We start from the raw sequence: 26,907 nt of genomic DNA on the forward strand, positions 1-26,907 counted from the left end.
CACTTGATCGAGCCCACAAATGTGGAGTGTAGGGATATAGAGGGTTGATTGTATACACATTATGCCCACTATCAGAATAGATTTTAAGGCATAGAAGACCAAGGTACACACATTTCCAAAGATACAAACAGAGATAGAGGCACAAGTACACAAAAGTAGGAGAAGTTGCTCTAAACTCCCACAATTAATATATTTTTTCCTGGTTGTGTTTATCAGTTAGGCCAATTATTTTTAAACTGTATGACTTTGATGATACTTAGTAAGAGCACAAAGTGGAAAAAAAAATCAATGTGGGCTGCTACACCCGTGAGAGATTTTTATTCTCATAACACAGGTACGTTCTCTGGACAGGGAGTCATCCTGAGATCTATTTTTGGGTGGGAAAGGTGGGCCTGAAATGGATATATTTTGCCCAGAATTAGTGAGACAGGGGCAGGACAAATGAAGACTGGGATTCAGAGGAAGTATTACTGGTGTTCTAAAATAGAAATAAAATAAGGACCTGAATCAATTTTTGGCCAAGGAGAACCTTAGATATACTAACTCTGAAATGTTAATGAATCTATTGTTCTCTTCATTCTTTTCTCTTGTTGCAATACCCAAGTTCAAGCCCTAATCACTTGTTAATTGAAGTGTGCTCAAACCTTTTGATGTAGAGTCCCTGTGGGTGATCTACAAGACTTTCCTTTACATACCAACAAGTATCACCTTCACAACAGAACTCCTTCAGCTCAAGCCTCTGCCTCAAGTCTCAGCAACTCATTATGAATAAAATAGTAGCATTTTGGTAATAAAATATCTGAATTTTAATACAATTGTGCTTTAAAACCACTACTAGGTACTTTGAGATTACTGGAAGTGATCAGATTCCAATCAGGGCTACTCATTATGATACTGGTTATTAAGGATTATATGCCAGATATGATTAATCTCTAAAGCTCAAAGGCACAATGCAAAAATAATTTCCAGTGTGATGAACATTGACAGTTACCCCAAAGGTGATCCTAGAATTTTCTCAGAAGAGATGAGTTTACTTTGCATATATGTTCAAAACACTACAAACTGAATCAAGAAAGAATGATTTAAAGTATTAAGAAACAAAGTTTCTGAAAATTTTTCAGACTGTAAAAAAGGTCTTACTCTAAGACTTTTCATCTGTAAAGAGGGTCTTACTGATGAAGGTAGGGCAGTTCTCAGTAAAATTTTGGAAAACAAAATATAGCACGTCATCTGTGTTTGAAATAAAAAGTCAGTTACTAAATAAAAATTAGCATTCCAAATACAGTATACAGAAATAGTCTTAAAACACCTGCTTCTGTACTTCTCTAATTAAAAGCTACTCTTTTCTAGCAAATGTATTTTTATTAAACAGTTCCACGAGCTTTTACATGTATTATATTTCTAGACACTCTAGCAGTCTGTGGTGCACACACTTGTTGGTGAGTGAAGCAAAGGTTAAGTGTGTATGACACAGATGAGCCCCGAGATTAAGTATACTCTGTGAAATGCATGTGGATGTTCATGATTTAAACCAATGAACTGTGGCCTGAAATGATGTCACACGAAGCGCAGCGGTAAGTGGAAGGTTAAACCTACTTGCATCTCGGCTCATTAAACGCAGTTAAAGTGCAAATCCCCTCATTCTGACAGTAGTGATCACAAGGGTTCTCTTTCTGGTCACAGCGCTGACTTTTAAACCCCACAGAGCATCTGCAGAATTTCAGTAAAATACAGCTAAATAAAGCGTCTGACTTTTTTGTTGCTAAATATGTTTTAAATTCATTTCATACAGAGATAGTAACATTTGAACGAAAGGTTCCCAGATATGCTCACTTCTCTCTCAAACACACTCATCACATGCTACTCTGACAAGGTCGGGAGCGGGATGCAGATGTGGGTTATACGTGGGCATCATCCTTCCAGTCAAACAGTGATGAAACTCCCAACAGTGACCATGTAATCTGAATGATTTTATTTCAAATTTTCCACTCTGGATAATCAGATCATGGAGGGGGGAAAATATTAAATTCCAGATTTTCTCAGGAGCACTATGGATATACCCAATATTTTTCCTAGGTGTTGAGAAACCCAGACACTCAAGTTATTCTAAAGCAGCCAGGGGCTTAATAGGTTTACATAATAAAACAGTCTAAGTCTTATACAAACATCAAATAGCATTATACATTTGAAAGAATATTACAAGTTCTTTTGAAAAAAATGGCCATAAGTACCAAAGGATTCATAAAAGATGATTATCTCTGGGCTTCACATATGAGAATAAGGTCAATAGAATTATTACAATTTTCTCTGGCATTTCCAAGTTCAAAGGTCTATTCATGTCTGAAATGGTATGATGCTAAGAACAGAATGAGCTCTTCCTCATGAAATCATTAGCAATTTGATGAAAGAGGAGATTCTGCAGCACATGAGCTGATGAGGGACAATACTTGATCAGAGATGTCCATGAAACACTCATTTAAAATTACCCCAGGAAAGGAGAATAATAGAATGGGGATTTCATGTACATACAAAGGCTTATTATAAAACGCCCATGACTTGATTAAATACTCACAGACACACAGGTACATTTGTCTCCGGGTCCAGCTGGCATGTGCCACCATTGTAACAGTAGCCATCACATAACTGACAGCTAGAGGCAATCTTTCCATTAGTGCAGCTGCAACAACAAAGAAAAAAATTTCATTGTTATTGGCAACATTATTGCTGAAAACTGACATAAACTCTCTGTGGATGAGAATATTCATCATATAGGAGAGATGGAGTGGCTGGTTAAAAGGAAGTTTTCAGGACGTCTGACTCACTAGAGGCAGTTTTTATTTAATTTATGTTAGAATGATGCCATAAAATTTTCCTTCTGATAATTTTCAAATTTTCAACCAGTTCATTTAATATAAACATTTGTGCAAAAAAATATACTCTAATGTCTATCATTTACACTTCCAGGGGACATTAGTATCAATATCTTGTTGCTTTTTCATGTAAGTAGGGTTTGGTGACGTCTGTGTGAATGATAAACCACATGATCAAGTACTCTGGAAAAAAGTGCTTTAGCTTTTCTTCTAAAGTGGAAAATCTGTTTCAAAGAATGCTAGGACTTTTAGACCCCACATTTCAGAAAAAAGTGGAGGGTTATCCTGTAGCCACTTTTATTCCACTGTTTCTCTTTGAATATGTATGGTAACTAATGTCGAACTATTTTTATTCTAACATAAAAAACATGGAGTAGTTCACAACAACAACAACAACAACAACAGCAAAAGAACAGTTATATTATAGGGGCAATGTGCAATATGACAACAAAGTAATGAGACAGGCTTTCTTAAAACATTACCAAAATGTTTCTAAGTTTAAAGTCACATCACATGTTAGGGATAAGAATAAATAACTACTGCTACATCGTAAAAATAAACATAATAATACTAGGAAAAACACAGATATTTTTTACTTGCCATGTTACATTTTTTAAATAAATACTCAAACAATTAGATTGGACAGTGAAAACTGTTGAGTGAATGCAGAAATGTGCATCAACATTTCAAACTATCCAGGGACCTACTCTGTGGGTCAAAACCAGAATTAACAGCAGATCATGCTGGCAATTCTGAATATGTGGTCATGTCAGTATTAGCTGCTATGAAACAATCAATGGTATCACAGTGCATCTGGACATAACCTTGACAAAATAATCCGGCTACAATATCGCTTGATCACTTTGATCCTCTCCACGATGGATATCTGTTGTAGTACGTCTGTCATAGGGTGATTTCTAATGATAGGTGAGATGCCTAAAAATAATTTGTTGGCATGTAGTTCATTTATTCTGTGCATGTTCATTTGACCTCATGTGGGCCGTGCAGCTACTGAAAATTCCCTCAACTGCTTTTAACATTCATTGGTATTTAATCAGAAGATATTTCTGAAAAGCTTAGATTGTGAAATCACATTTCTTTTCAAGATAAACAGGAGCAGTGAGCAGCGTAACTATGTATAAGATGTGAAATAAAGATATAGGGAAACAGAACAAGACATAGAGAAGGGGAGGGTGGTCTCAAGTTTGTACAAAGACTATCCCATCCTTTATAACCTATAGAGGCACCCCAATATGGATGCAGTGAATTAATAAACAATCAGTGGTATTGGTGTCTGATAGACTAAGTGCATCTAAGGGACTTTTACTTGTCCTCCGTGCCCAACCTCTTTGAAAATCCTAAGGTCAAAAAATTAGTTTCTTGTTTTATCAAAGGAACGGCCTCAAAAGGGAAAATTAGCTCATTATACATTAAATGATTTCCTACCAAAAAAAAAAAAAAAGATAACTGCATAACAAATCACATCTAAAAGAGACTAAAAAAAACTTAATTGATTGCTTTGAAACCTCTGCTTCCAATGGATACAGAATATGTTGCCTCTTTTTCCTTCTAAAGTTTTTGTTTGAATCCTAAATTGAAGATAGAAATTTGTAGACATTTTAAACGTGAAATACAAATAGTTTAAATCATTACAATACATCAAAGAGTGCAGCTCATATTTTGTAATAATTTTCTTTTTAGAGGCATTCAGCACACATGCACACACACACACATACACACACACACACACACAATATGTGATGTATCATTTTCCAAAAGTTAATTACTAGTTATTCAGTCCACACAAATAATTCCCATGGCAATGCTCATCAAAAAGACATAATTTAGGTTATTCAAGATTATGATCAAGTCTTTCCTCACCAGTATTCACTTTGATTTCCTGAAAAGAGAAAAATATGCAATTGGCTCTGTTTTAAAGATTATACTCACTATACTTGATAGAGTACCTATTCTACTTAACAGTTCATAGGCTGTTCATTTGAAACACAACTGCCTATTTGTAATCACAAATATACTTGATGGCTTGAATTTTCCTAATTAAGTAAAAATGATTAATTTTATTGCAATTTTGTTTTACTATCTGTTCTTTACCTATGAAACAGAAATTCCAACAGCACCGTAACTTCATTTTAATGCTAATGTGAAAAGTATTATAGAAATAAAAACAAACTTTAATCTTCTAACACATTTCAGAAAATCCAAAGAATTATGTTTATATTGTCATGTTCAAGTGTTATATAGCCTGTTTAATAAATCAGGTATTACTATACTCCCTATTTTAAAAGTTCCACTATCTCCTCATTGTTAGCAATTGTTATTTATCCATTCTTACATATACATTTCCAAAAAGACCATTTAAAAAACACAAACTCTTATGCTGCACCTCAATAGCCTGCTCATTGTGAGAATCTGGTGTTTCTGTTTAGGAGAAGGCATTTTTGACTGGATAGCAAGTGATACTGAGGGGCCCTGAGCTCTGCCCTTTCTTCCTTACATAAAGGGAAGAGGCTCTGCACATTCACATGAGCTTTTCCAAGGTAAAATGAGTAGGAAACTTTAGCTAACACCATTTCTCATATGATAGCCCATGATCTCTGGGGTAAGTGGAACAGAATTGTAAAGAAGATTCTGTAGCTTATCCTGATATGGTGCACAGGACATAGAGAACATTGTACTCTCACTAATTGAAATACAGTTCTGTCATGCTACAGTTTCATCACAAAGAACAAATGAGCTTTATGAGGAAACATGATTTGGATAGTTTATATGAAAGTGTGTTTCACTTTTATGTACTTATCCAAGGCAGATATTTATGTATCAATCATATTTTCAATTACTTTACTAAAAAATGTACTTTCAAATGTCCCAATTTTGCAGGTTTGTGTAAATGTCATTCATAATGATAATACAAATCATATTTAGAGTAAATTCTAAAATGAGAGTAAATAAAAAATGTTGATGTTATTTGTAATAAAATTTTATTGGGCCTTGTTTGGCAGAGCAACATAACTCATCTGGCACCCTTGGCGAGCTCACAGTGGAAGCTGTGACATGGACACTTTATGGCATGCTTTCCTATCTCATTCTTATTTATTATACTCCCAAGCAAGGCAAGTGATAGAGTCCAGTCCTGTATAAGCCCTTCCTTTAAAAAGCTGTTAAAAGAGGTCTGGAGTGAGGATTGATCTCTAACCTCAGTGGCATAGACTTGTTTCACAGTAGAAACTGAATGGCACCACGCTTTAGCCGCGATGTTGTGTTCTCCATTCACTTAATCTTAAAGCCAAAGGGTAAAAGGCAGTGCAATGAAAGTCAACCTCGAAGATTTTTGTTTTAATTACTTCCCAGAACACATTATTCCTTCTGTTTGCTTTAGATCATAATGTTCAAAGTCAGATTAAAAAAAAAAAAAAAAAAGGATCAATGTGTGTTTTCAATAGACAGGTCTTTTGCTCCTCCTTTGACAAATCAATTCGCAACAGAAAAGCAAACCTGCTTACTGTCAATAACATTGATGAAACAATTAAAAGCCTGAGCTAATCTAATTGAATAATATTACATGTAGTTTTTGGAAGTATGCTGAATGCCAGCATTTCTTGCTTAGGAATATTTGGTATAGGGAATAATATGACCATCTTATTACATAATAGATTTTCATAATTCCCAGATATTCACAATAGATGTTGAGTAAGTTCAGGTTAAATTAAAATGAACTAGATTTACTCTCTAGCCATTAAAACTACAATGGGCACAATACAGAATTTTAGAATAAAAACTATCTACAAAGTTTTTTACAATTTATTACTGAACTGCAATGTCCATTGGGGTCCAAATGCTTTTATAAATTAAGCTGGATATCCACTTACTTGCAAAGTATATCTTCACTGTCTTTATTTATAATGCAGTGCCCCCCATGGCACCTTACACACTTGTCAACCTCACATTTTGGTCCTTCATAGCGTGTTGGACAGACACATTCAACACTTCCATCATCCCCAATGGTACATGATTCAGAATTCACACAATAGTAGTGGCACACGTCTAGGAAAAAAGGTACAACAGAAAAATAAAATTATATTACAGGACATTTTTCTTCAGTCATAATAAAGGTGACCCTTTCATTTATTACTTAAAAATGATCAATCAATAGGTAGATTAATTTGTAAAAACAGCTTATAATTACACATAAAGTAGAATTCTTTAATAATGGCTATTGATTCTCCTCTTTGAGTTAGGCATCATTTTCCTCTGGCTAAGAGGAGAGAGCTTGTATTGCTATAATGCTAGCTGACAAACTCGTTTGGTTCTGAATATTTAAGTTAACAAGTTCTCTTCGCTTTCTTTCTAATGAACAACATAAGTATAGTTTGAAATGAACAGAAATGCTTAACATTTCTTTGGATGTCATTTATTGTTGCCTCCTTCATTCCTCTTTTCATCCAGAGAACAGAGTAATGTTTGGTTGTTGGAGGTCGAAAGAATGAGGGTTGTGATCAAATCGGTATACCACTGAAGGCTACACGAGTAAGCCACAAACTGTTTCTCATAAAAGCAGAATGTTGTCAAACTGACAAACTGTGTATGCCACCCAGAAGAACTGCTGAGGGCAGTCATGATCCAGGCACAAATGTTTCTTATGATTAGGCATAATTGAAGCCTGCCAGTAACAATATGAACCTGTGATCAATTAAGCAGCCGACCTGCTCTTGTTACCCAATAAATACGAAAGGCTATAGAAGCTTGGCAGTTGCCTTTGCTCACTAGAAGCAGGGAGCTCTCTTCTTCCTCCCTTGGCCCTTTCCTTAAAGCAGTTTCTTTTGTCTTAAGTTTTCATTTCTACATTCGCTCCTTCATTCAGTCTTGTAATGACGGTCCCAAGCAGTAACAGTAGTAAGGGCTGTGATGACAGTCTCAAGCAGTGACAGTGGCAGTCAGCCACATGTGGTGAGCAGAGGACTCCTACCCCTGCACCTGACTTTAGTTTGTGGAAATAAGCCTCCCTGTACATGTAGCAGAACAAACCCAGGTATCTTCTGCGTGCCTAAGCAGGGGAGCAAACGACAAGTTATACCTCTCATGGAACTGCAAGAAGAAAGCAAGCTGGGAGACTAACTGATCCATCATTCATGGGGAATAATAACAGAAATCTAGGCTATTATCCTTTTCTAAGGTAAGAGACTAATCTTCCCATCAGTCACGAAGCTCCCTGTAATCTGAACCTATTGTTTTGAAGGCCATTTCTCATTGAGCATCAGAGACAATTTTCTCAATTACAAAGGAACATTTCAACCAAATATTTCTATACCCCTTGAACATGCATAATGAAACAAAGATCAGTTAATAATATAACAAGCATTCTAACAATAGAATTAGACATTCTGCTTCTGTCTTTTGAAAAGCAAACATGTCTATGTTTTTATATATAGATATATTATCATTTATCATACTTAAATATTGAAATTAATAATACAAATGATCCTATGCAAAATAATTGATTAAATTGATTCTAGACTTTGTGTTTAGAAGATGTAATTTCTTTCTATTTAAATGTGAAGCAATATTAGATTAGCTGAGATAAAAATCACAATTTATAAACTTCATCCTGCTATATAACAATTATAATGGGTAAGAAAAATTAAAACATAATTTATAATTCTCATGTTTACGTTTATCTAGCCCTTTATTTAATCAGAGAGAAATTTATTGACAGACTTGCTTCATATTTATGGAAATTTATTTCAAGCATTCCTATGCTTGCCGTTGCACTATGCCAAGTACCTTCATTGAGATTCAGGGTTTAAGTCTGTTAATGAGGGTTTTGGATATATTTAAGACATACAACACTTTCAAAAGGTGAGAGAGTTGGAGATCTGAAATTTAACATAGTGTTAGTAGCCATACATTATGGTTTCTGTAGTTGTGTTCTAGGCTTAGAAGGCATATGTACACAACACAAATGCTGTTGTTCTTTATGAAGAATGTATCAACAGCAGTCTATGTGATCATCCAGGACAGCCTCCCATTCAATGAAGAAACCTCTGAAGAACAACCTTCTTTAGGCAGGTTGCAAGATACCTCTAATTCATAAAAACTCTTTTAATATTGCCCACAACTGCTTTAAAATTTCATCCACTGGGGCTGATTAGCTGTCGGATGAAACAGAAGTCTGCTGATGTTTCTTTGCAACATTTTCTTATTATGTCATTATTCAAAGGTTGCCATGGTGGATATAATTAATTATAGAATCATATAGGTAACTTATTTGCAGATGAAAATTCCAGTGCCTTTCCCTGCCACCCACTCCTAGATTTTAATTCATAGGTCTGAAATGCGGCCCAGGTAGTTCCCATGGGAACTAGAAAATGTAAGAAATGATGATCTGGAGAGAATTTTACTAGTTGGCAAAGGGACTACATTGTCTAATACTTGTAAATAGATTTGATTTGACCAAAATAGCTTATTTATTAACTAACATTGAAAACCAAAATTAAAATGTAATTTCTCATGTAAAATTTTGAAGCACTTTGTTTTTATAACTATACCCCTGAAAAGACCCAAATAACTAGAAGAAAATGGGTTAATATTTTGAAGGTTGATGAATGTCCAGGACCACACTCCAGCAAAGAATAGTTTGCATTTAATGTAAAGTACTAAAGGTCAAAGTTAAAAAACTTATCTGCAGTATGCTCATTATAAGGTTTTTTTTGGCATAAATTAAATCTTAGATTTATATTAAAAAGATGGGCTGGGTGCGGTGGCTCACACCTGTAATCCCAGCACTTTGGGAGGCTGAGCTGGGTGGATCATCTGAGGTCAGGAGTTTGAGACCAGCCTGACCAACATGGAGAAACCCCAACTCTACTAAAAATACAAAAAATTAGCTAGATGTGGTGGCAGGCACCTGTAATCCCAGCTATTCAGGAGGCTGAGGCAGGAGACTCACTTGAACCCACAAGGCAGAGGTTGCAGTGAGCCAAGATCATGACATTGCACTCCAACCTGGGCAACAAGAGTGAAACTCTGTCTCAAAAATAAATAAATAAATAAGTAATAAAGAATAAAATGAAAAGATGTGGGCCTGTACATAACTCACTAGTAATCAAGGAGATGCAATTAAATTAGCACTTCAATGAAATACCATTACACACCCACCAGATTGATAATATAATAATAGTGGAAATTCTCATCTACTACCCGTGGGAGAGAATATTGGTTCAACCAATTTGGAAAACTGTTGGCAGTATCTCCTAAACTTCAGCATATGAACACCTTATGACCTGACATTTCCGCTGTTAACATATACCCAAAAGAAGAGCATGCACATGTATGTCAAGAAACATACATGTAATATGCACAGCAGTATTTAAAAAAACAGCCCAAATTAAAAAAAGTCTAAATGTCTGTCCCAAGAATGGATAAACTATGGTTCATTTATACAATAAAATGCATGTATACAAACACACAAAATACAGCTATAAGCAAAAATATGGATGAATCTCACAACAATAATATTGAGAAAAACAGACACAAAAATATATTACATTTTTTAAAATTTATATAAGGTTCAAAAGTTAAATTGAATCTATGGTTTTAGAAGTCATGAAGGATTTATCTTATGGGAGACGAGAAAGGACAGTGATGAAGAACATGAGGGAACTTTTGCGGTGCTGATAATGTTTTTCTTGACTTGAATGCTGATTTAAACTGATGTGTACACCTTGTAATATTTAATTGAACTGTTTCTTGTGATTTTAAACTTTTCTGTGTATATTACACTTCAACAGAGAATGCTTTTTCTTTTAAATAAGAGGTACATGAGCTACCTTAGAATGTTTTAGAAATTCTCATTTATTTAGCTAACTAGGCTAAATAGTTTTTCTCTTTGTAGGAACAACTTTTAAAAGATATTCATGGTTCACTTTTTATGCTTTACAGAAAATCCTTCACTCTTTAATGCATCCAACATTTTTTTTCATAGCATGTCAGATATGCATTATTCAATGCAGTTGATTGGCCTCATGGCATAAAAATAGAATCCAAGACTGTAAAAGAAATGTTTGCTTATGATAAAATTGGGGAAAAAGAGCAAATATTAGAATTTACACTTTAATAAATAATTCTAAATTGCATGTTTTTAAGCCATACCATTTTTTCCCCTCTAAAAATGGCAGAAATCATTTTATGCTCTGAACCCTTTCTCTACAGATATTCAAATGGGAAGACATTTCATTTCACCCAGTTCACATTCTTAACACTCCATGCTGAGTTAAAATTCAAGGGCAAAGAGTTGCTCACTACATTCCAGCCCTGGCAGAGTTGCCTCCCATTGCCTTGCTGTGAAAATCTTCTATCTCCAGTTATTTGGCTTAATATTTGAAGCATATGGAAGCTGCTGAGTTAGATGCTTGGTTGGACTGTTTTCTGCACCCCAGTTAGGATTCTAGGGCCTATTCTTTGACGTTTATGAAATGCCTTTGTCCCTTTCTCTTGCCTCCTACCCTCTCCTCCCTCTTTCTCTCTCTCTCTCTCTCTCTCTCAATCTCTCTCTCTCTCTCTCTCTCTCTCTCTCTCTCTCTCTCTCTCATCTTAAGGGCTTTCCTATTTACTCATTTCCCACTCCAAGACTCCTGAACACAGCAGAAAGCAGATCTTACTTAATAAGAGACTTTAGCATCTGATATTTCGGCTATGACACAATCATTGGATACTTGTAATTGTAAAGCAAAATAATCTCTTCAAGCGTCCTCTGTTATTTCAAATGTTATCATGGTGCATGCTATGTGCAAGTCCAGGAAAGAGTTTGAAACATCTGATGGTGTTGTCTATTTCTAAATTGGGTGATTCAAACAAAGTCCAGATTTTCTGTAATTGACTCAAAGTAATAACTGCAATATTAGTAAATCATAAGAATGCTAGTTTAATTTATCTCTCATTCCCTTCACATCTATAATGCACTTAGAATTACAAAAATCTGTGTAAACTTGTATAAATATGTGCCATATTTTCATGAGTGTCACCTCTCTATATACTCTCACATAATTACTACACACTCATATTTAAATTCCAAGTATCAATTCAGCCATTTATCTAATAAAATGAATACTTCATTAGTACTTCTCAGCCCAGTGGAAACTGGCTTACTAATTTAGCAAAGTCTGAAGAATAGTATATGAGAAGGCTTCTTCAGTATGTAATTGTTTACTTTGGTTCTAAAGGTTACTTTCCTGATCTATAAGCTCTGAAGAAAAAAAAAAAAAAAAAAAAAAAAAAAAAAAAACAGAAACTTAATAGTTACTAGATAAACACCTTTTTATTTTTCATCCCACGGCACTAAAAATATTAATGATCCCATTGAGGTTACTACTTTAAGCACCACAAATCTTTAAAATCATTTTGAAAGTAGGCTTTATAAAGATAGATACATATTTTCTTAAGTAAAATGTATTGACACTTTACTAATCATTTATTAGTAAAGGACCAAGAGGACCAATTGTTGTTGAAGTTTTATAGCCTTCGGATTTAATTTTTATATTTCACCTTTGCTAAGTGAAATGTTACTGAATATGGAGAAGTAGGCAAATCTAAATGAAAAACTTAATAATTTCCCGAAAAATAAAGGAGATGGTGTGCAGCAAAGGGATGACTTTCTACTTTATAAGACAGATACACAACCACTCAACTCACACTCCACTTTCACACACAACCATTTTATTTTGTTGTTCAAATTTCAAATTTAGCTTAATAATTAGTAGCACTAAAATAAAGTTGGAAACAGTGATAGATGGAAAATGACAGTTTAGAAGAAAAATATAGATGATAAAAGATTTTTTTGTTGTTGTAGGGGTTGGGATAAGGAAGGGACTGAAGATAGTAAAGAGTGGTTGAAGACAAGATAGATGAGTCTAGGTACACTAGTCAATAGAAGTAGTCAATTTATGAATGGTACAGTTAATCATCTTATGAACAACATGTGTAATTTGGCTATGAATATAAAATGGAAATGAGGAATTCATAATTGATTATTTGCTGTGGACATGTATGCGCCTTATTGTATACTAGGAACCCTGGAAAGAACTCAGAAATGCATGATGGCACACTAGCTCTGAGATAACTGACAAGTCGATCATAAGGTTAAAGCAAGAAGAAAAAAGGACCCAACATTGATCTAAATGGTTACTACGGCTAAAGCCTAAAGTTATTACTACCCAAAGTAATGTCTTCCTTCCTATCGAGCATGCCATCTCATAAGTTTTGAGCATTTTACTGACCTGAAATGGCATAACACATGAGATAGTCTAGATATGGTAAGAAGGAATAATAATGAAATGTAATGAATCTGTGCTAAAAAAGTAGAACGAACCATGAAATTACACAACCTTTTATATTCACAATATAAAAATTGTTATAACCTCTGTTAGGGTAATTACACTAAGAACTACCTAGTAGCACCAAACACAATCATGTAATCAAAAGGACAATGATGAATATGTAATTACAGAGTATTCATATGGTAATTAGGTAGATAGTAACTGAAGAATAAATGAATGGCTATTTTCTGCAACAGAAGTAAAGTAATTTTCAAGGGAGATCATTATTGCACACTCTCTCTCTCTCTCTCTTTCTTTCTCTTTTAATGTTTCTTTTCATGCAAACAGAAATACAAGCAAATGCATTTTCCTTTAATCTTTTCACAGTAATAGACTCTACATAAAAATATGCACATGTATGGGCAAATACACAGGTTTACAAATATTTATGGAAAGCCATATAGCTATACAATTTATAACTGCATTTAACTTATTTCTCTAATATTTTCCTATAGAAAAGTAATTGCCAAAACTATTTAGCTATTTACTCATATTTGCAATTGGGCTATTCACATTGTAATAATTAGTGAAGTATGAAATTTAAAGAGAAGAAAATCAAAATAAACTAATATCAGCTAAGCAGGGTATGAAGATACCATATAAGGATAATGAGAAACTGGAGAGCCTTTAATGGCTAATACAGAAAGGTTATATAGGGGAAACTAATTATATGAGAATTAGACATTAATATAATTGCATTATATTAATGTACATTTATTGTTCTACTTTACTGAATTTTAATCTGGCCTTTAAAAATAAATTTTGTGAAATGGTTTTATATTCATCATTTAAGTATGCATTTGATAATTTAAGACTGCACTCATACATACAAACCAACAACAAATTAAAAGTAGGACGGAATTACCAACACAAAGACTAGGTAAGTTTCACAGTGCATATCCCCAGGCATTCTATAACTGAGGAGCCAGTTTCAGTGCAATTTATATTCCACCTTCACTGCTATTTCATTGTGTCCCAGAGGCAGTAGATCCTATGCATTCTGCTGATATTATCCCTGCAGACTGGTTTATGGTTGCTTCCATATCTGTATGAAATGTAGAATTTCCAGAGCAACCAATGATATCATTTTATAAACTTTTGATGAATACGTATACTGGGATGAGATAATAATGAAAAGAAAAAAAATGACAGAATTTGAGGTACTGGAAGCCTAAGTCCAGTTCTTCCTCAGCCTAACAATCTGACCTCACCTGAGTTACCTGATTAAATTCTCTAAGATACCCTTTGGTCATCTCTGAACTGAAGTAGTTACATTAAATGATGCCTAAGATTATGTCACGATTCCTTCCTCACCCACTAGTTCCCAGTGGTGCCCTCTCTCTAGGACTAGAGACTTCTTTTAGTAAAATGATGTAAATAATAATTATGATGATGATAAACACGCATTTTTCATTGTCTCCTACATGCCAGGCACATGAGTTTGGTATAGTCACAAGCATTAGATGGTGCTATCCTCTTTTTATAGACAAATATAACTGATGCACATAGAGGTGCAATTGCCAAGGCTTGCACACAAATAAGTGGTAGAACAGAACTTCAAACCCAAATAGGCCTAACTGTAGAGGATAAATTCTTATGTTTCATATTTAGTGATGCATAAATGCATTCAGGAAAACAAATCTACAAAGCAATTTGAATATCTTTGCTGTTCTCTTTCCTTTCTGAGTATTTAAAATGGAAAGCATCCCATCTCTGTGGATATCCTAGGACCTATCCACCAGTTGGAATATTAAAGGATCCTGTAGCAGTAAAGGCAGCAGACCCACAAGAAGTCTGCATGATAGTACACAGCCTATAATCTCAAAGCTCAGGGACACAAGCTGGCATTCTCACACCTCAGCTGAAGGTTCAAATGTCAGATGTCATCCTTTGCAGTCTCTCATTCCAATCCAAGTTAGATGTTTCTCTCTCTCTCTATGGATAGTTGGTTCAAAGCATGGGATTCTCACACTTGATGGAAACACTTAACCATCAAGGTGATGTATTAATTATCAGACATGATCAACTCTGGGTCACTCCAAACAAATAAGTAAACCAAAGTAATAGCCGAGAAACCACAAAGTAAGACATACCTACAATATTATCATTTACTTACATCAAATTTAGGATGAGGACATTGGAAAGGTTTTCTGGAAAAGTTTTATAATTCTTAAATATCTTAATAAGAGCAATTGTGGCCTTTCATTACCTAGAGATACATAGCAGCAGATGAGTGTCAGTTGTTCATCTAGCATGGCTTAGGAGTCAAAACACATAGAGTAACTTGTATACATTGTATACAATTTGTCATTTATGTATACATTTATGCCTTCTAAGAATTAAATCAGGAAATAGAATTTAAAAAGATTTAAGTAGTATCAGGATTTATCCTTTTTGCATTCCTCAAATGTTTTACATAGCCTAAGATTTTTAATAATTAAACTGTATTGCATAGTGCTAAATATACCTTCCAAAGTCAGAGCTGTGTTTAATAAAGTAGGCAAACATTAAATCCAGGTATGCCAATTAAATGTTCACTGAGGAAAAAATGTCTGCAAAACTCTGATTAGAAATGATAAATTTTCATCAGGAAAGCATGCCTAAGGAAATACCACTTTCTATTTTACTAATGAAAATAGTAGTGTATTTCAAACATTTCTATTTAAAGGAATTTTGAAAATTAAAGAATAAAATCTATCTTGATCAGTGACATCTCTAAGTGTCCAGGGAGAAGGAAAATGTAAAACTCAGCCAAATTATCCAAAAATTTGATTTGAGTGAGTGACATATGGGGTGGGATTTTTAAAGTACCAGCATTTCAATTTTTGACAGACTGCCATTGTAAAATGCATATTAACAATGATGGCATCAATAGTTTTCAAAATAGTCAAAAATCAACTCATAGAGCTATCATAACCATGTTTTTTAACCAGACAAACTAATAGGAGGTATTCATAATTTTTGTTTATAAACAGTGTTTTGAGTTGAGTAGTTCTTTATTTTTAAAGCAGTCCAGCTATAAAAGATTTTAGCAAGTAACTATTTATAAGTAATAAAGTCATTTGAGACTTGTGAGCAAGCTGAGTTGCAGATGACAGCTAAATATGGCTTATCAGATGAGGCTAACTGAAACCCAAATAAGTGAATAAGCATATGATGGCCTGAAAAAGAATGGAAATGAAGCATGCAAATATAGGCCATGCCTCCACAGCCATAAACAAGCCATTTGCCATATTTAGGCCCTAATTTCTCTATCAAGACCCTGAGTATGTATTAAGGTTCAATTAATTTCAACCTAATACAATTTATTAACATCTACTGTGTTAGTATCTACAGTGTTAATACTGTACATGTCTCCAGAGTGCTTAAACTCTGATAGAATCCTAAAGGCTAACATAGTTGAAAATAATTAAGATCAATAATAGATTTTCATTAGCAAATACATGGCTTTATTTTTTACAAAAAACAAAACAAAATGTTTTCAGAGTGCAAAGTAATGACTCAATTTTTGAAAACTGAAAAGGAATGCATGGAGAAATGGATGGTGAATAAGGCTGGATAGGAGATAATCATGAAAAACTTTTCCATCTCAGATAAGAGCATCATGAGGAAAGTTATTGTCATCACGTTGTATGTAGCCTAACCGGAGGGCAGGCAACATCTCACCTCATCATAGTGAGAGAATACGAGACCATCTTATACACACCCATACAGTTCCTGTGTACATAATTTTGTCTTTCCCTTCCTTTTTCCTTTTTCATTCTTTCCTCCTTTTTTTCTATCTCTTTTATATCCTTCCATCCTTACTTTCTTTCTTCTTTCAAGCTACCCACTTCAAATCTATATGTTGAAGCAATGATTTCTGATACACATAAATGTACTTTGCTTCTAGTTTTTTTCAATGTTACTATGCAACCAAAAATATGAGTGAAAAGTTAGATGATAGACAAATAGAGGGACGATAAAGATAGATGTATATTTATCTCTCCATATATATATATATATCAATGTATATCTATATATCTTGCTACCACCCCAGTGTAGAAATCTCTCTATATAAATATCTATCTATATCTATATATGGATATCTATATACCTATCGATATCTATATATCTTTATACCTATATATATCTAGATATCTATATATACCTATGTATAACTAGATATCTATCTCTATATATACCTAGATATTTATATCTATATACCTATATATCTCTCTCTGTGTGTATATATATATGGGTATCTATATACCTATCTATGTCTGTATATCTATATGTGGATATATATCTATATATGGATATCTATAGATACAGATATCTATACATGGATATCTATATATGGATATCTATAGATTTAGATATCTACATATGGATATCTATATATATGGATAATCACTCTCTAGATATGTGGGTGTGTAGATACATATACCTATCTATATATATAGATATCTATGGATATAGATAGGTATATGTATCTACACACACTCACACACACACACACACATATATATATATAGAGAGAGATTTTTATATTGGTGTGATAGCAAGATATATATAGATATAGATAGGGGTGTGTGTGTGTGTATACATATATATATAGAGAGAGAGATTTCTACACTGGTGTGACATCAAGAAGAAAAATAGATTATAGAAGTGATTATTATTTAATCAGAAATCGCTAAAATATTGACAGTCACCTTGAAAAGGTCACCTGGCAGAATAATGTATATAAACTAGCAAGGATCCCCTGGTTAAATGTGCCATTTCTTTAGGCCAGATGTGTGTAAATAAACAATTTATTGATACGTAATAATCAGGTTCCCTCTGTACTAAGACTTTCATAATAATTCAAAGGTTTCAGAAAATCACTTTAATTGTATTGTTAATAGCACTTAACCTTTAACAAGATTAGAAGTATGCATTCAATCACTATAATTCATCAATAAAATACTAATCCCAAATACTTTTATTTAGAAACACTATTTTTAAAAATCATCCTCATAAATTGTTCTGCCCTTAAGGAGATGAGATTCAGTTATTAGTCTTTCATGTGTATGGTGTACAGAAAGATACTGCAGTGAGAAACTATATTATATAGTAAGTAACATACTTTTGCTTCTGAAACCTCTGACTTTTCTCTTTATTCAGGAAGTAGTTAGATTCTTAATTATACTTCTTTACTTTTCATCATCTCTAGTCTGACTACCTGACATATAACATAATTGCATATTCTTTATATATAAACAAAGCAGTACAATAAGAGCAGTTTTCTGTTTTATTCATAATGAAACCCCAAGCCTCAGTGGCTGGCACACAGTAGATGCTCTACTAATATGTGTTGAATTAATAAATGAGCACTTCCCCTTGGAAACCAGGGCACTACGGAAGGCAGAGAACAAGAGCAATACTGCTGATTGTTTAGCTTTAAAACCACTAAGCAAGTTATAAATTTTTATAAATATTGGATCATCCAAGGCTGGTTTGTCCTATTCTGAAAATAGCCGAAGTTTACCAGCATGGGTTTGTGTTCAGATGGAGGAATAAAAGAGGGAGGCAGGAAAGGAAAATCACTTGGGAAGCAAATACAGATGCCATCAAGTGCCAATGAGAGAGCCCTTGGATAACCAGTGCCTACATAAAACAGACACTCAGGTGCTGGATCAATGAACCAACTATTGGCCACTCTAGACATGCCATCTGAATGAAAATGAGACTTGCCAAATTCTCAGAAATGTGGCATGCCACAGAATTAGGCTAAGCTTTTTAGTTTCCAGGGGATTTCAGTTTGTGGTCATAATCTAATCTGTGCATGGAAGTAAGCCCAATCATAAAACTATTTTCATCAGTATTCTAATCTACTTAATTTCAATGACTCAATGTTAAGGTCCATTCTAAATTCACGGATCATTTTAGAAATTATGAAGTGAAGCATCTGATGCTATATCCGTGAATGCTATAAAATTAATATGTTTATTTTCCTTATCTAAATTACATGATACCTAAATATATATGACCTTATATATATTATAAGCACTCAAAATATCTATTAAAATGAAAATTATAAAAATAAATATTTGCATTTAATTTTACAATTTACAGAAGACTTACAATTTTAGGAAATATTAACTTTTTTTTTCTTTTTTTTTTTTTTTTTTTACAAATAGTGTAACTGAGTGTCACCTGTGATGATGAAAATAATAATTTGATCATCCAAAATTATAGAATACTCTTCGTTAGTTCATACATATTTACTTCAGATAGTTTTACATGATTAAAAAATAGTATTTTAATTCTGCATCTTCACCTCTAAAACCTAGCATTTCTTCAACAGATCTAGAGTCTCACTTGACATATTCTAGGAGCGTGAACTCAGAGTATATGTCCAACAAAGTTCCAAAATCCACTGAAATTTTATTAAGACATTTTATTTACTTAGGTCTAGATGAGGGATCTGACCAAAAAGGTCAAAACCTTAAAAGAATTGGAATCCTACATTACTTTCCAATGTAAGGAGCACTGAAATCTGAAGTTGAAAAATTTTAGCTTAATTCTAGGTCTTCATGGTCTAGAGGTACCATGGAAGTGACCTTAATTCTTGTCCTGAGATGTTAATCGAGCAATCAGTTAAATCAGGTGCCATTCATTATGTGGTCCCATCCATCTGAATGTATTTGTTTCTGCCAATAAGTTGATTCATTTCTGTCAGTTGATTTTCAAGGAAATGTTGCTCTAAGATAATCATTATAAATCTTCCAAGTTCTCAAAACTAATAAAACATAAATTGTTCTGTCAAATTAAAATTAAGATTATATTATTACCATGGATTTAGACATGGGTCTTCGAGGGATATTGCAAGCAAAAAAAAAAAAAAAAAATTCCAAATGTGGTCACTTGACCTTTGAACTAATCTAGTACTATTACAAAGTGGCTTCCCAAAGGTTATCATATTGTCTATAAGAAAGGAATTTTATTTCTTCTCTTTAAAGCATTTAAAGATTTCTGACTCATAGCATTTTTATCAAAGCATGTTTAGTAGACATTCCAAATTTGATATAAATAACTATATTTAAAATTTACTCTTAAATTTACATTTGAACTTTTAAAAGGATGTTAGCAGAGGCATTTAACTAGCAATAATTTGTTTGGTTTGAAGTAAGCCTCAAATAAATATTTTTGTTTAATCTGTATGTCTCTGCATACTTTATGTGCTACATTGTTTTAAATACTCAATTTTGTTTTCAAGTAATTATTTGTGAATCCATGCAGTTTACTTAACACCAAGTATAGCAGAATCACAGTCATGATTTCTATTCATGAAGAGCCATGCATTATTTTTTTTCAGGGAGAGGAGATTTCCCAACAGATATGTACATACAAATCCATTAAAAGGTTATTGTTAGTTTTGAGACATATCATTTTTCAACCTACAACTAAGTAACTTTGAGATGCCTTTCATTGTCTTTATACTGCTTTGTATATGGACTATTCTTTCCATTGTAAAAAGAAGGGTCAAAACATGTCTATAATGCTAGCATAGCATAAAAGTAGAAGATTAAACCACCTTGGAATGAGTAAAGGTGAAGCATTGTGAGATTAGAGTTGCCTCAATATCAGGTGAAGTTGGCATGGAAAAAAGTTCCTGCTATGATGCCAACAAGAGTCATTAAGCATTGTTAAAATGTTTTATTCAGTAATGCTCACCAAAATTATTAAATATAATTACTAATATTTCAAGTGCAAGTTCCATGGTGTAGAGATAAAAGTTTATCAATAGTTTAATTTTAGAAACGTGCTGCTGAAATTTCAATTATGTGAAAAATAATGGTATGCTTCTAAGTAGTATGAAATAAAGTCCATTTCTGATTTTTTTATCATTTTTGACTATACAACTCGAAGTCCGCTTTATCTAACTTTTACTCTCAGAAGATATGTCAGTTGGTTTTCTATTCATCAAAGTTATAAAAGTCAAGTGTCTCCAAAGAACTTTTACATTTATAGATCCCCAATGCCTGGAGCAATGAATATTTAATATTGCTCAATATGTATATCAGTTGAATGAGTTAATTTTAATAATCAGAATTTGTAGTTTTGACTCATATGATTTAATATCTGTTTATACCTTGGTTTTTAATAAATTCCCTTTTATGTATAAGCACATATGCCTAAAATTATTTTCCTTTTATTATTTTTACTTTTTTTTAATGAAGGCATAATATTAAAACAAAAATCTGTCTGAAAAGTCTAGTTTTACTATTGGGTCAAAATGGTCTTCAACAAATTTTTACAACTCTGACAATTTTTTCTAAATAATCTAGGGTAAAAGAGTAACTGAAATAATTAATTATCTTACCCTTACCTCAACATTCTCTACCATGATCACATTAGAAAATAAATGTATCTCTTCTCTTCACATTGATTTAAATCTAATTTTATTTTTACACCTTTAAAAAACAAAACAAAACAAAACAAAAAACAACAACAACAAAAAAAAAAACTTTGAAACTGGAATGTAAGCACCCAGTTTCTCATGGACTATTAGGGATCTTCATGAGTTGTTAAGAAAACATGGCCCAGAACTCCGATCCTGCCTTTGGAGATGGATCTTGCTAGAGCACAGAAAAATAACTGGGCCTAGCAGGCTGTAAACAGGATCTTTCTACTTTGCTCACATGCATCCAAACTCCTAAATTCCAGGCACTGAGTTTACTTGCAAGATTGATGAGGTATGCAAAACATTGTAGCCTGTTTTATATTCTAGTGGGGTAGATATTCATGAACGATATGAATATAAAGTGAAAAATGGTAAAGAGAAGTGCTGAGATTCTAGGGAAAAGGAGAGTTAAGAAGACAAAGTAGGGGAATTAAAGAGGTTTAGCAGACATTGAGGGCCTAATGTGTCAAGAAAAAGAGGTGTTAACAATTATAGCAGATGTACTTTGGAGGCAATAAACAGGTTTTCAAGGTTAGAAGAAAAGGCACATAAAGTAATGTGTGGCATTAATCCAGACAAGGGATGATAAGAATCTGAACGAAGACAACGCTTACTTTCTCATTAAGAGGAAAAGAGTTGGGAGACAGTAGATGGGGCTCCAAAATGCTGTGCTAGTCTAGGTGTGAATGTTCTAAAGAATCTTAAATATTCTAATACTGAGGAAGGGGTTGGTTCTTATGGATACTTTCACTTTCCAAATTACAATTCGTTCTCAAAGCTTTAGGCTCAGTTTGAATAACTGACCTTCCTATTAACAGGAAGCTCACTGAAAAGATTCTATTCTCTTTTCCTGATCCTTTTTAAAATGCTTTGGTCCCTTAGCTAGGCCTGACTTAAGCTTAACCACTCAAGATTAAAGTTCCTATTAATGCCTCTTTTCTATGGTGTAGAGACTTGCAAGACCAGGATGAGCCAGTATGCCATTTGAGCTTTGAGTATTCTCTTAGTGAGTCTCTGAAAGTAGCAGCATGGTGGGCAGGATATTGAATGGCAGAAAAACATATTATACCAGGAGATGTCTAGTTTTCAGAGTCAGATCCACAAAGCTAAAAACCATGGTTCCTGTGCTCTCTAAATTGCAGATTAGGGAAAACTGCTTAATCTCATTTTGTTGGCGCTTGCAAATTTGGATGAATAATATTAATCTCAAAGGGCTGTGTGAGCATTTGTTGAAAGGATACATATTCACATATTAGATAAAATAATGTGTCATAGCAACATCTCTGGGATTAAAACATTACACATGTTTACTGTGTGTGATTTCTCTTGCCAGCCCTCCTGTAGAAAAATCTAATAGAAACAGGAAAAATAAATTTCCAAAAGCTTTCCCTTTGCACATGCTGTTCCCCCTTTGCATATACTGTTCCCCCTTGCTGCTTCCCCTTTGTATATGCTGTTCCTTTGTGTACGCTGCTCCCCCTTGCTGCTTCCCCATCTCATCTACTTAGTTTCTTGATTTATTCTGATCTCAGCTTAGACACCAATTCCTTCAAGAAATTTTCATAAAGGCTAAACTCTATGGTCTTTCTATGGGTTCCAGTAGCCTCTGTGTTTCATTAAATTGACCTGTAATAACTTGTTTCCTTTTCAGAATCACACACATAATTGAGAACAGAAAATGTTTCTGACGTCACCATTTCCTTTCTTAATGCCGAACATAGTGACAGATTCATTGTAAATATCAAAACATATTCGCTGATGAACTGACTCATGGGATGAAGCTACCCTAGAAGACAAATGATAAAAATAATCCCGTCGTGTCATCAAATATGACAGGCTTATATCTATAGTGCATCATTGTTTTATAAGTTACTTGATAGTCTGTGGTTCTAATATCGATTACAAAACATAATATCTTTGGATTACTGTCGGGTACTTCTAACTCTGTAAGTAGAGACACTCATTAAGATAGAGACATTACTTAATGTCTGTACTTATTGGAACCAGGGAGAGCAAGGCATACAGATATACTTCTGATAAGTCTAGTTCTAATTGAAATTATAACGGTTCCCCAAGCAGGTTACTAGAGGGCTTTGAAAGATCAATGAGAGGACAAGCAGGTTTTAACTTAATTTGACTACCTAGTTCTTAGACACAGATTGAATCGGTCTTAATTGGCCCCGTTGACCTAATGTTATTATCATTTAATCACAAATAACTTCAGATATTGGTTGACCTCATATTTAACATCTAGATTTAAATCCAAAATGTCATGCTCATTTGTTTATTTTTATTTATACTAGTAATCCTTGTTCTAGAATAGCAAGAAGTGCAGCTATGTTTGTTCTTTAACAACTTACTTGAAGAATACTCAATTTTACTTTTACCATTATTTATCTTTGCCTCTCCTCCCTGGGCTGCTGCTGTTAAAATTAATTTGCATTTCAGACCTCAGGATTTTATACTGCTATTAGAGTTATGAAATGTTTTTACTCAGCACAACTAAGAACTGATGTTTTACCTCCCACTAATGGACCTTTAATTAGGCACTGTAATGAAGCATTCTGTCATTCCTTCTTTTATAGACAGAAGATTTTGTATATGCAAGATACAATTTTGACAGAACACCAGGTCCGCTGAACCTTGTCGGCTTACATCTAATAGATCCCAAATTTATTATGCTTTTGTCAGCTGTTGAATTTGTCATTTTAATGACATTGTCCACAGACTTATTATGCTGCCAAAAAAACAGCATCACCATACTGCAAGAATGTTTGTTGACATCTTGATCAACAACTCCTAGGGTCCAATTCTGACTATAATATTACTACTTCGGGACCTTGAGCAAGTTATTTAACCTCTGTCTAAGGATTAATTGGTTAATTTTAATAAGTGCTTTGCAGTAAAAGGTGGGAAGCGCTCTGACTACTAATAGTGATAATAAAATTATAATGCAGCTCTTTATAAAGCATCAGGCTACCTCAGACTGTGATTCTATTAAGTTGTCAGTTAAAACATAAGCTAACTGAATTTATTCTTTGGGAGGATCCAAACTGCTCTACAAATTATGGCCACATGGTATTTTTAAACTTAGTTTAAAAAGAATTAAGAATACTGTTGTTTCAACTAAAGAAATATAAAAACAAGGGGGGAAAATGACATGTTCTATGCTGCTCTACCAATTGGGAACCAAAAGACAGAGGAGAAAATACTAGCTCTAGTTGAACCACATATAGCTACAAGATCGTGGAACACTGATTAAATGTAATTTTACATTTAATGTAAAATGATTTTAAATTGATTGTTCTTTTGTTAACATTTATTCAAATCATTTTTTATGTATTTATTTATGTGATTCTTTGTTCCTTTGTTCATTTGGCAAGTGCCATTATTGGTTGTAGTCTCAAAAAGGTCCCAGACAAGTAAGGGTAATGTACATAATCAACAGGTAAAAATGATCAGAGTCGGAAGAGGAGGGAGAAGTTGATTCAAATTGAGAATTTGAACAATTTCAAAAAGAAAATGGTGTTTAAGTTGGGCAGAGTCAGGGAAGCTGGCTCTATATAGGGAAGGGCAATTGGTGTGGTTTTACTAGAATAAAAGAGAGCCTGCAGACCTAGGATGGGTAGTAATAGGGGTCTTCATTAAGTGGGATAGTAGTGTTGTCCTTCATTGGCATGGAATCATTTGGGGTCTGACAATGGTGGAACAGAAAGCAAACACACATGAGTTCGTGGGTGGAAGTTGTGTTGGGATACTCTGCTGTGTTGAGAGGAGGGGAATGAGGGTGGCGGAGATGTGAGCAATGCGTGAGAAAGGATAAGGTAGTGTTATAAAACACTATAGGGATGTAGGGATGTCACCAGATTGTATTTTCATGTAAACTCTGGCCTGTGGTGCACATCATTTAAGAAATAAGTGAGGCAATGTGAAAAGGAACATTAGCCAAGGGGGGGGGCATCTGCATATGTCAAGGAAAGGCTAGCCTAATACGGAAAGAATAAACATTTGGAAAATAAATCAGCTACTTAAAAGTAAATGTTTTCTTGCTTCTGCAGAAGTGGCCCCTCTGTACCATCAGAGGCAAGATACTAAGTATTATGCTTGATTCTCAAATAAGCCAATGATTATAGCTTGACTCTGTGCTGTCCCACGTAGTTCCTAAAATGACCAAAGACCTAGGCCACTCTCTGTGAAAGTTCAATGATATTTAATGTAACTTTTGGGGGTGTGACCTGTGACCTCAGCCCTAAAGCTAGATGGCCTGGTTTGAATCTTGGCTCTAGCAAATGCTGAATACGTGATATTCAGAAGTCTGTTTATTTTTTTTCTAGTGTCCTCTTCTGTAGTGAGAGTAAAAACAGTATCTAGTTTATTGATAGGATTAAATAAATTAATAAAATAATGCAAAAAAGGAATTAATTACAAGTGTCCTTGGGTGTAGAAAAATCTCAATAAATGTGAGTATGATAGAAAGCAATTTTATTGTGAATAAAATGAACTATGACTGACCTTTTGAGAATGGATACTAAGGGGCAAAGAAAGGGAGCATGGAGATCTATTAGTAACAATCCAGGCAAGAGATATTGGTAGAATGGAGTGGTGAGAAGTATTCAGATGCTGAGTATATTTAAAGGTAAAATTGAGAGTGAAAACAGGAGATTAAAAAAAAGGGGGGATCAAAAAATTCAATTATTTTGGTCTGGACAGTGAGTACATTTTCTTTTAAAGAGCTAGAAATGACTATAGTACAGATTGAACATCTCTAATTGGAAAGTCTGAAATGTAAAATATTCCAATATCCGACACTTCTGAGTGCCAACATGATGCCACAGTGGAAAATTTTACACCTGACCTCCAGTAATGAGGGCAGAAGATTAGTAAAAAATATATATATATAATTACCTTCAGGCAGTGTATATAAAGTGCATATGAAACAGGAATATTGTATTTAGACTTTTGTTCCATCCCCAAGATACCTCATACAGATGGACATATTCTAAAATTCAAAAAAATCTGAAATCCAAAATACTTCTGGTCTCAAGCATTTCAGATAAGGGAAACTCAACTTGTTGAAAAATCTTGGGGCAAAAACAAATCAGTTTACATTAGAATGATAGCAAGCTGTCAAACAGACAATTAAGTAGAAAAACCTGGAATTCAGGAGATAGGTTAAGCTGGATATGTAAATGTACAGTCATTAATATTTGGATGATAT

The 26,907-nt window shown here is 33.8% G+C and overlaps 1 protein-coding gene across 1 annotated transcript in view; it reads right to left on the reverse strand.

Moving 5' to 3' along the window:
- LRP1B (LDL receptor related protein 1B) overlaps positions 1-26,907 on the reverse strand; it is a 1,897,925-nt gene that overhangs the window by 39,507 nt on the left and 1,831,511 nt on the right. The window contains exons 85-86 of the mRNA XM_073019651.1: positions 6,758-6,932; positions 2,573-2,677 (exon numbers count right to left, since the gene is read on the reverse strand). Of these exons, the coding sequence (XP_072875752.1) occupies positions 2,573-2,677; positions 6,758-6,932 (280 nt within the window). The remainder of the gene's footprint in view (positions 1-2,572; positions 2,678-6,757; positions 6,933-26,907) is intronic.

Source organism: Chlorocebus sabaeus, chromosome 10, assembly GCF_047675955.1.
Source record: "Chlorocebus sabaeus isolate Y175 chromosome 10, mChlSab1.0.hap1, whole genome shotgun sequence".
In the NCBI taxonomy this organism is placed as follows: domain Eukaryota; kingdom Metazoa; phylum Chordata; class Mammalia; order Primates; family Cercopithecidae; genus Chlorocebus; species Chlorocebus sabaeus.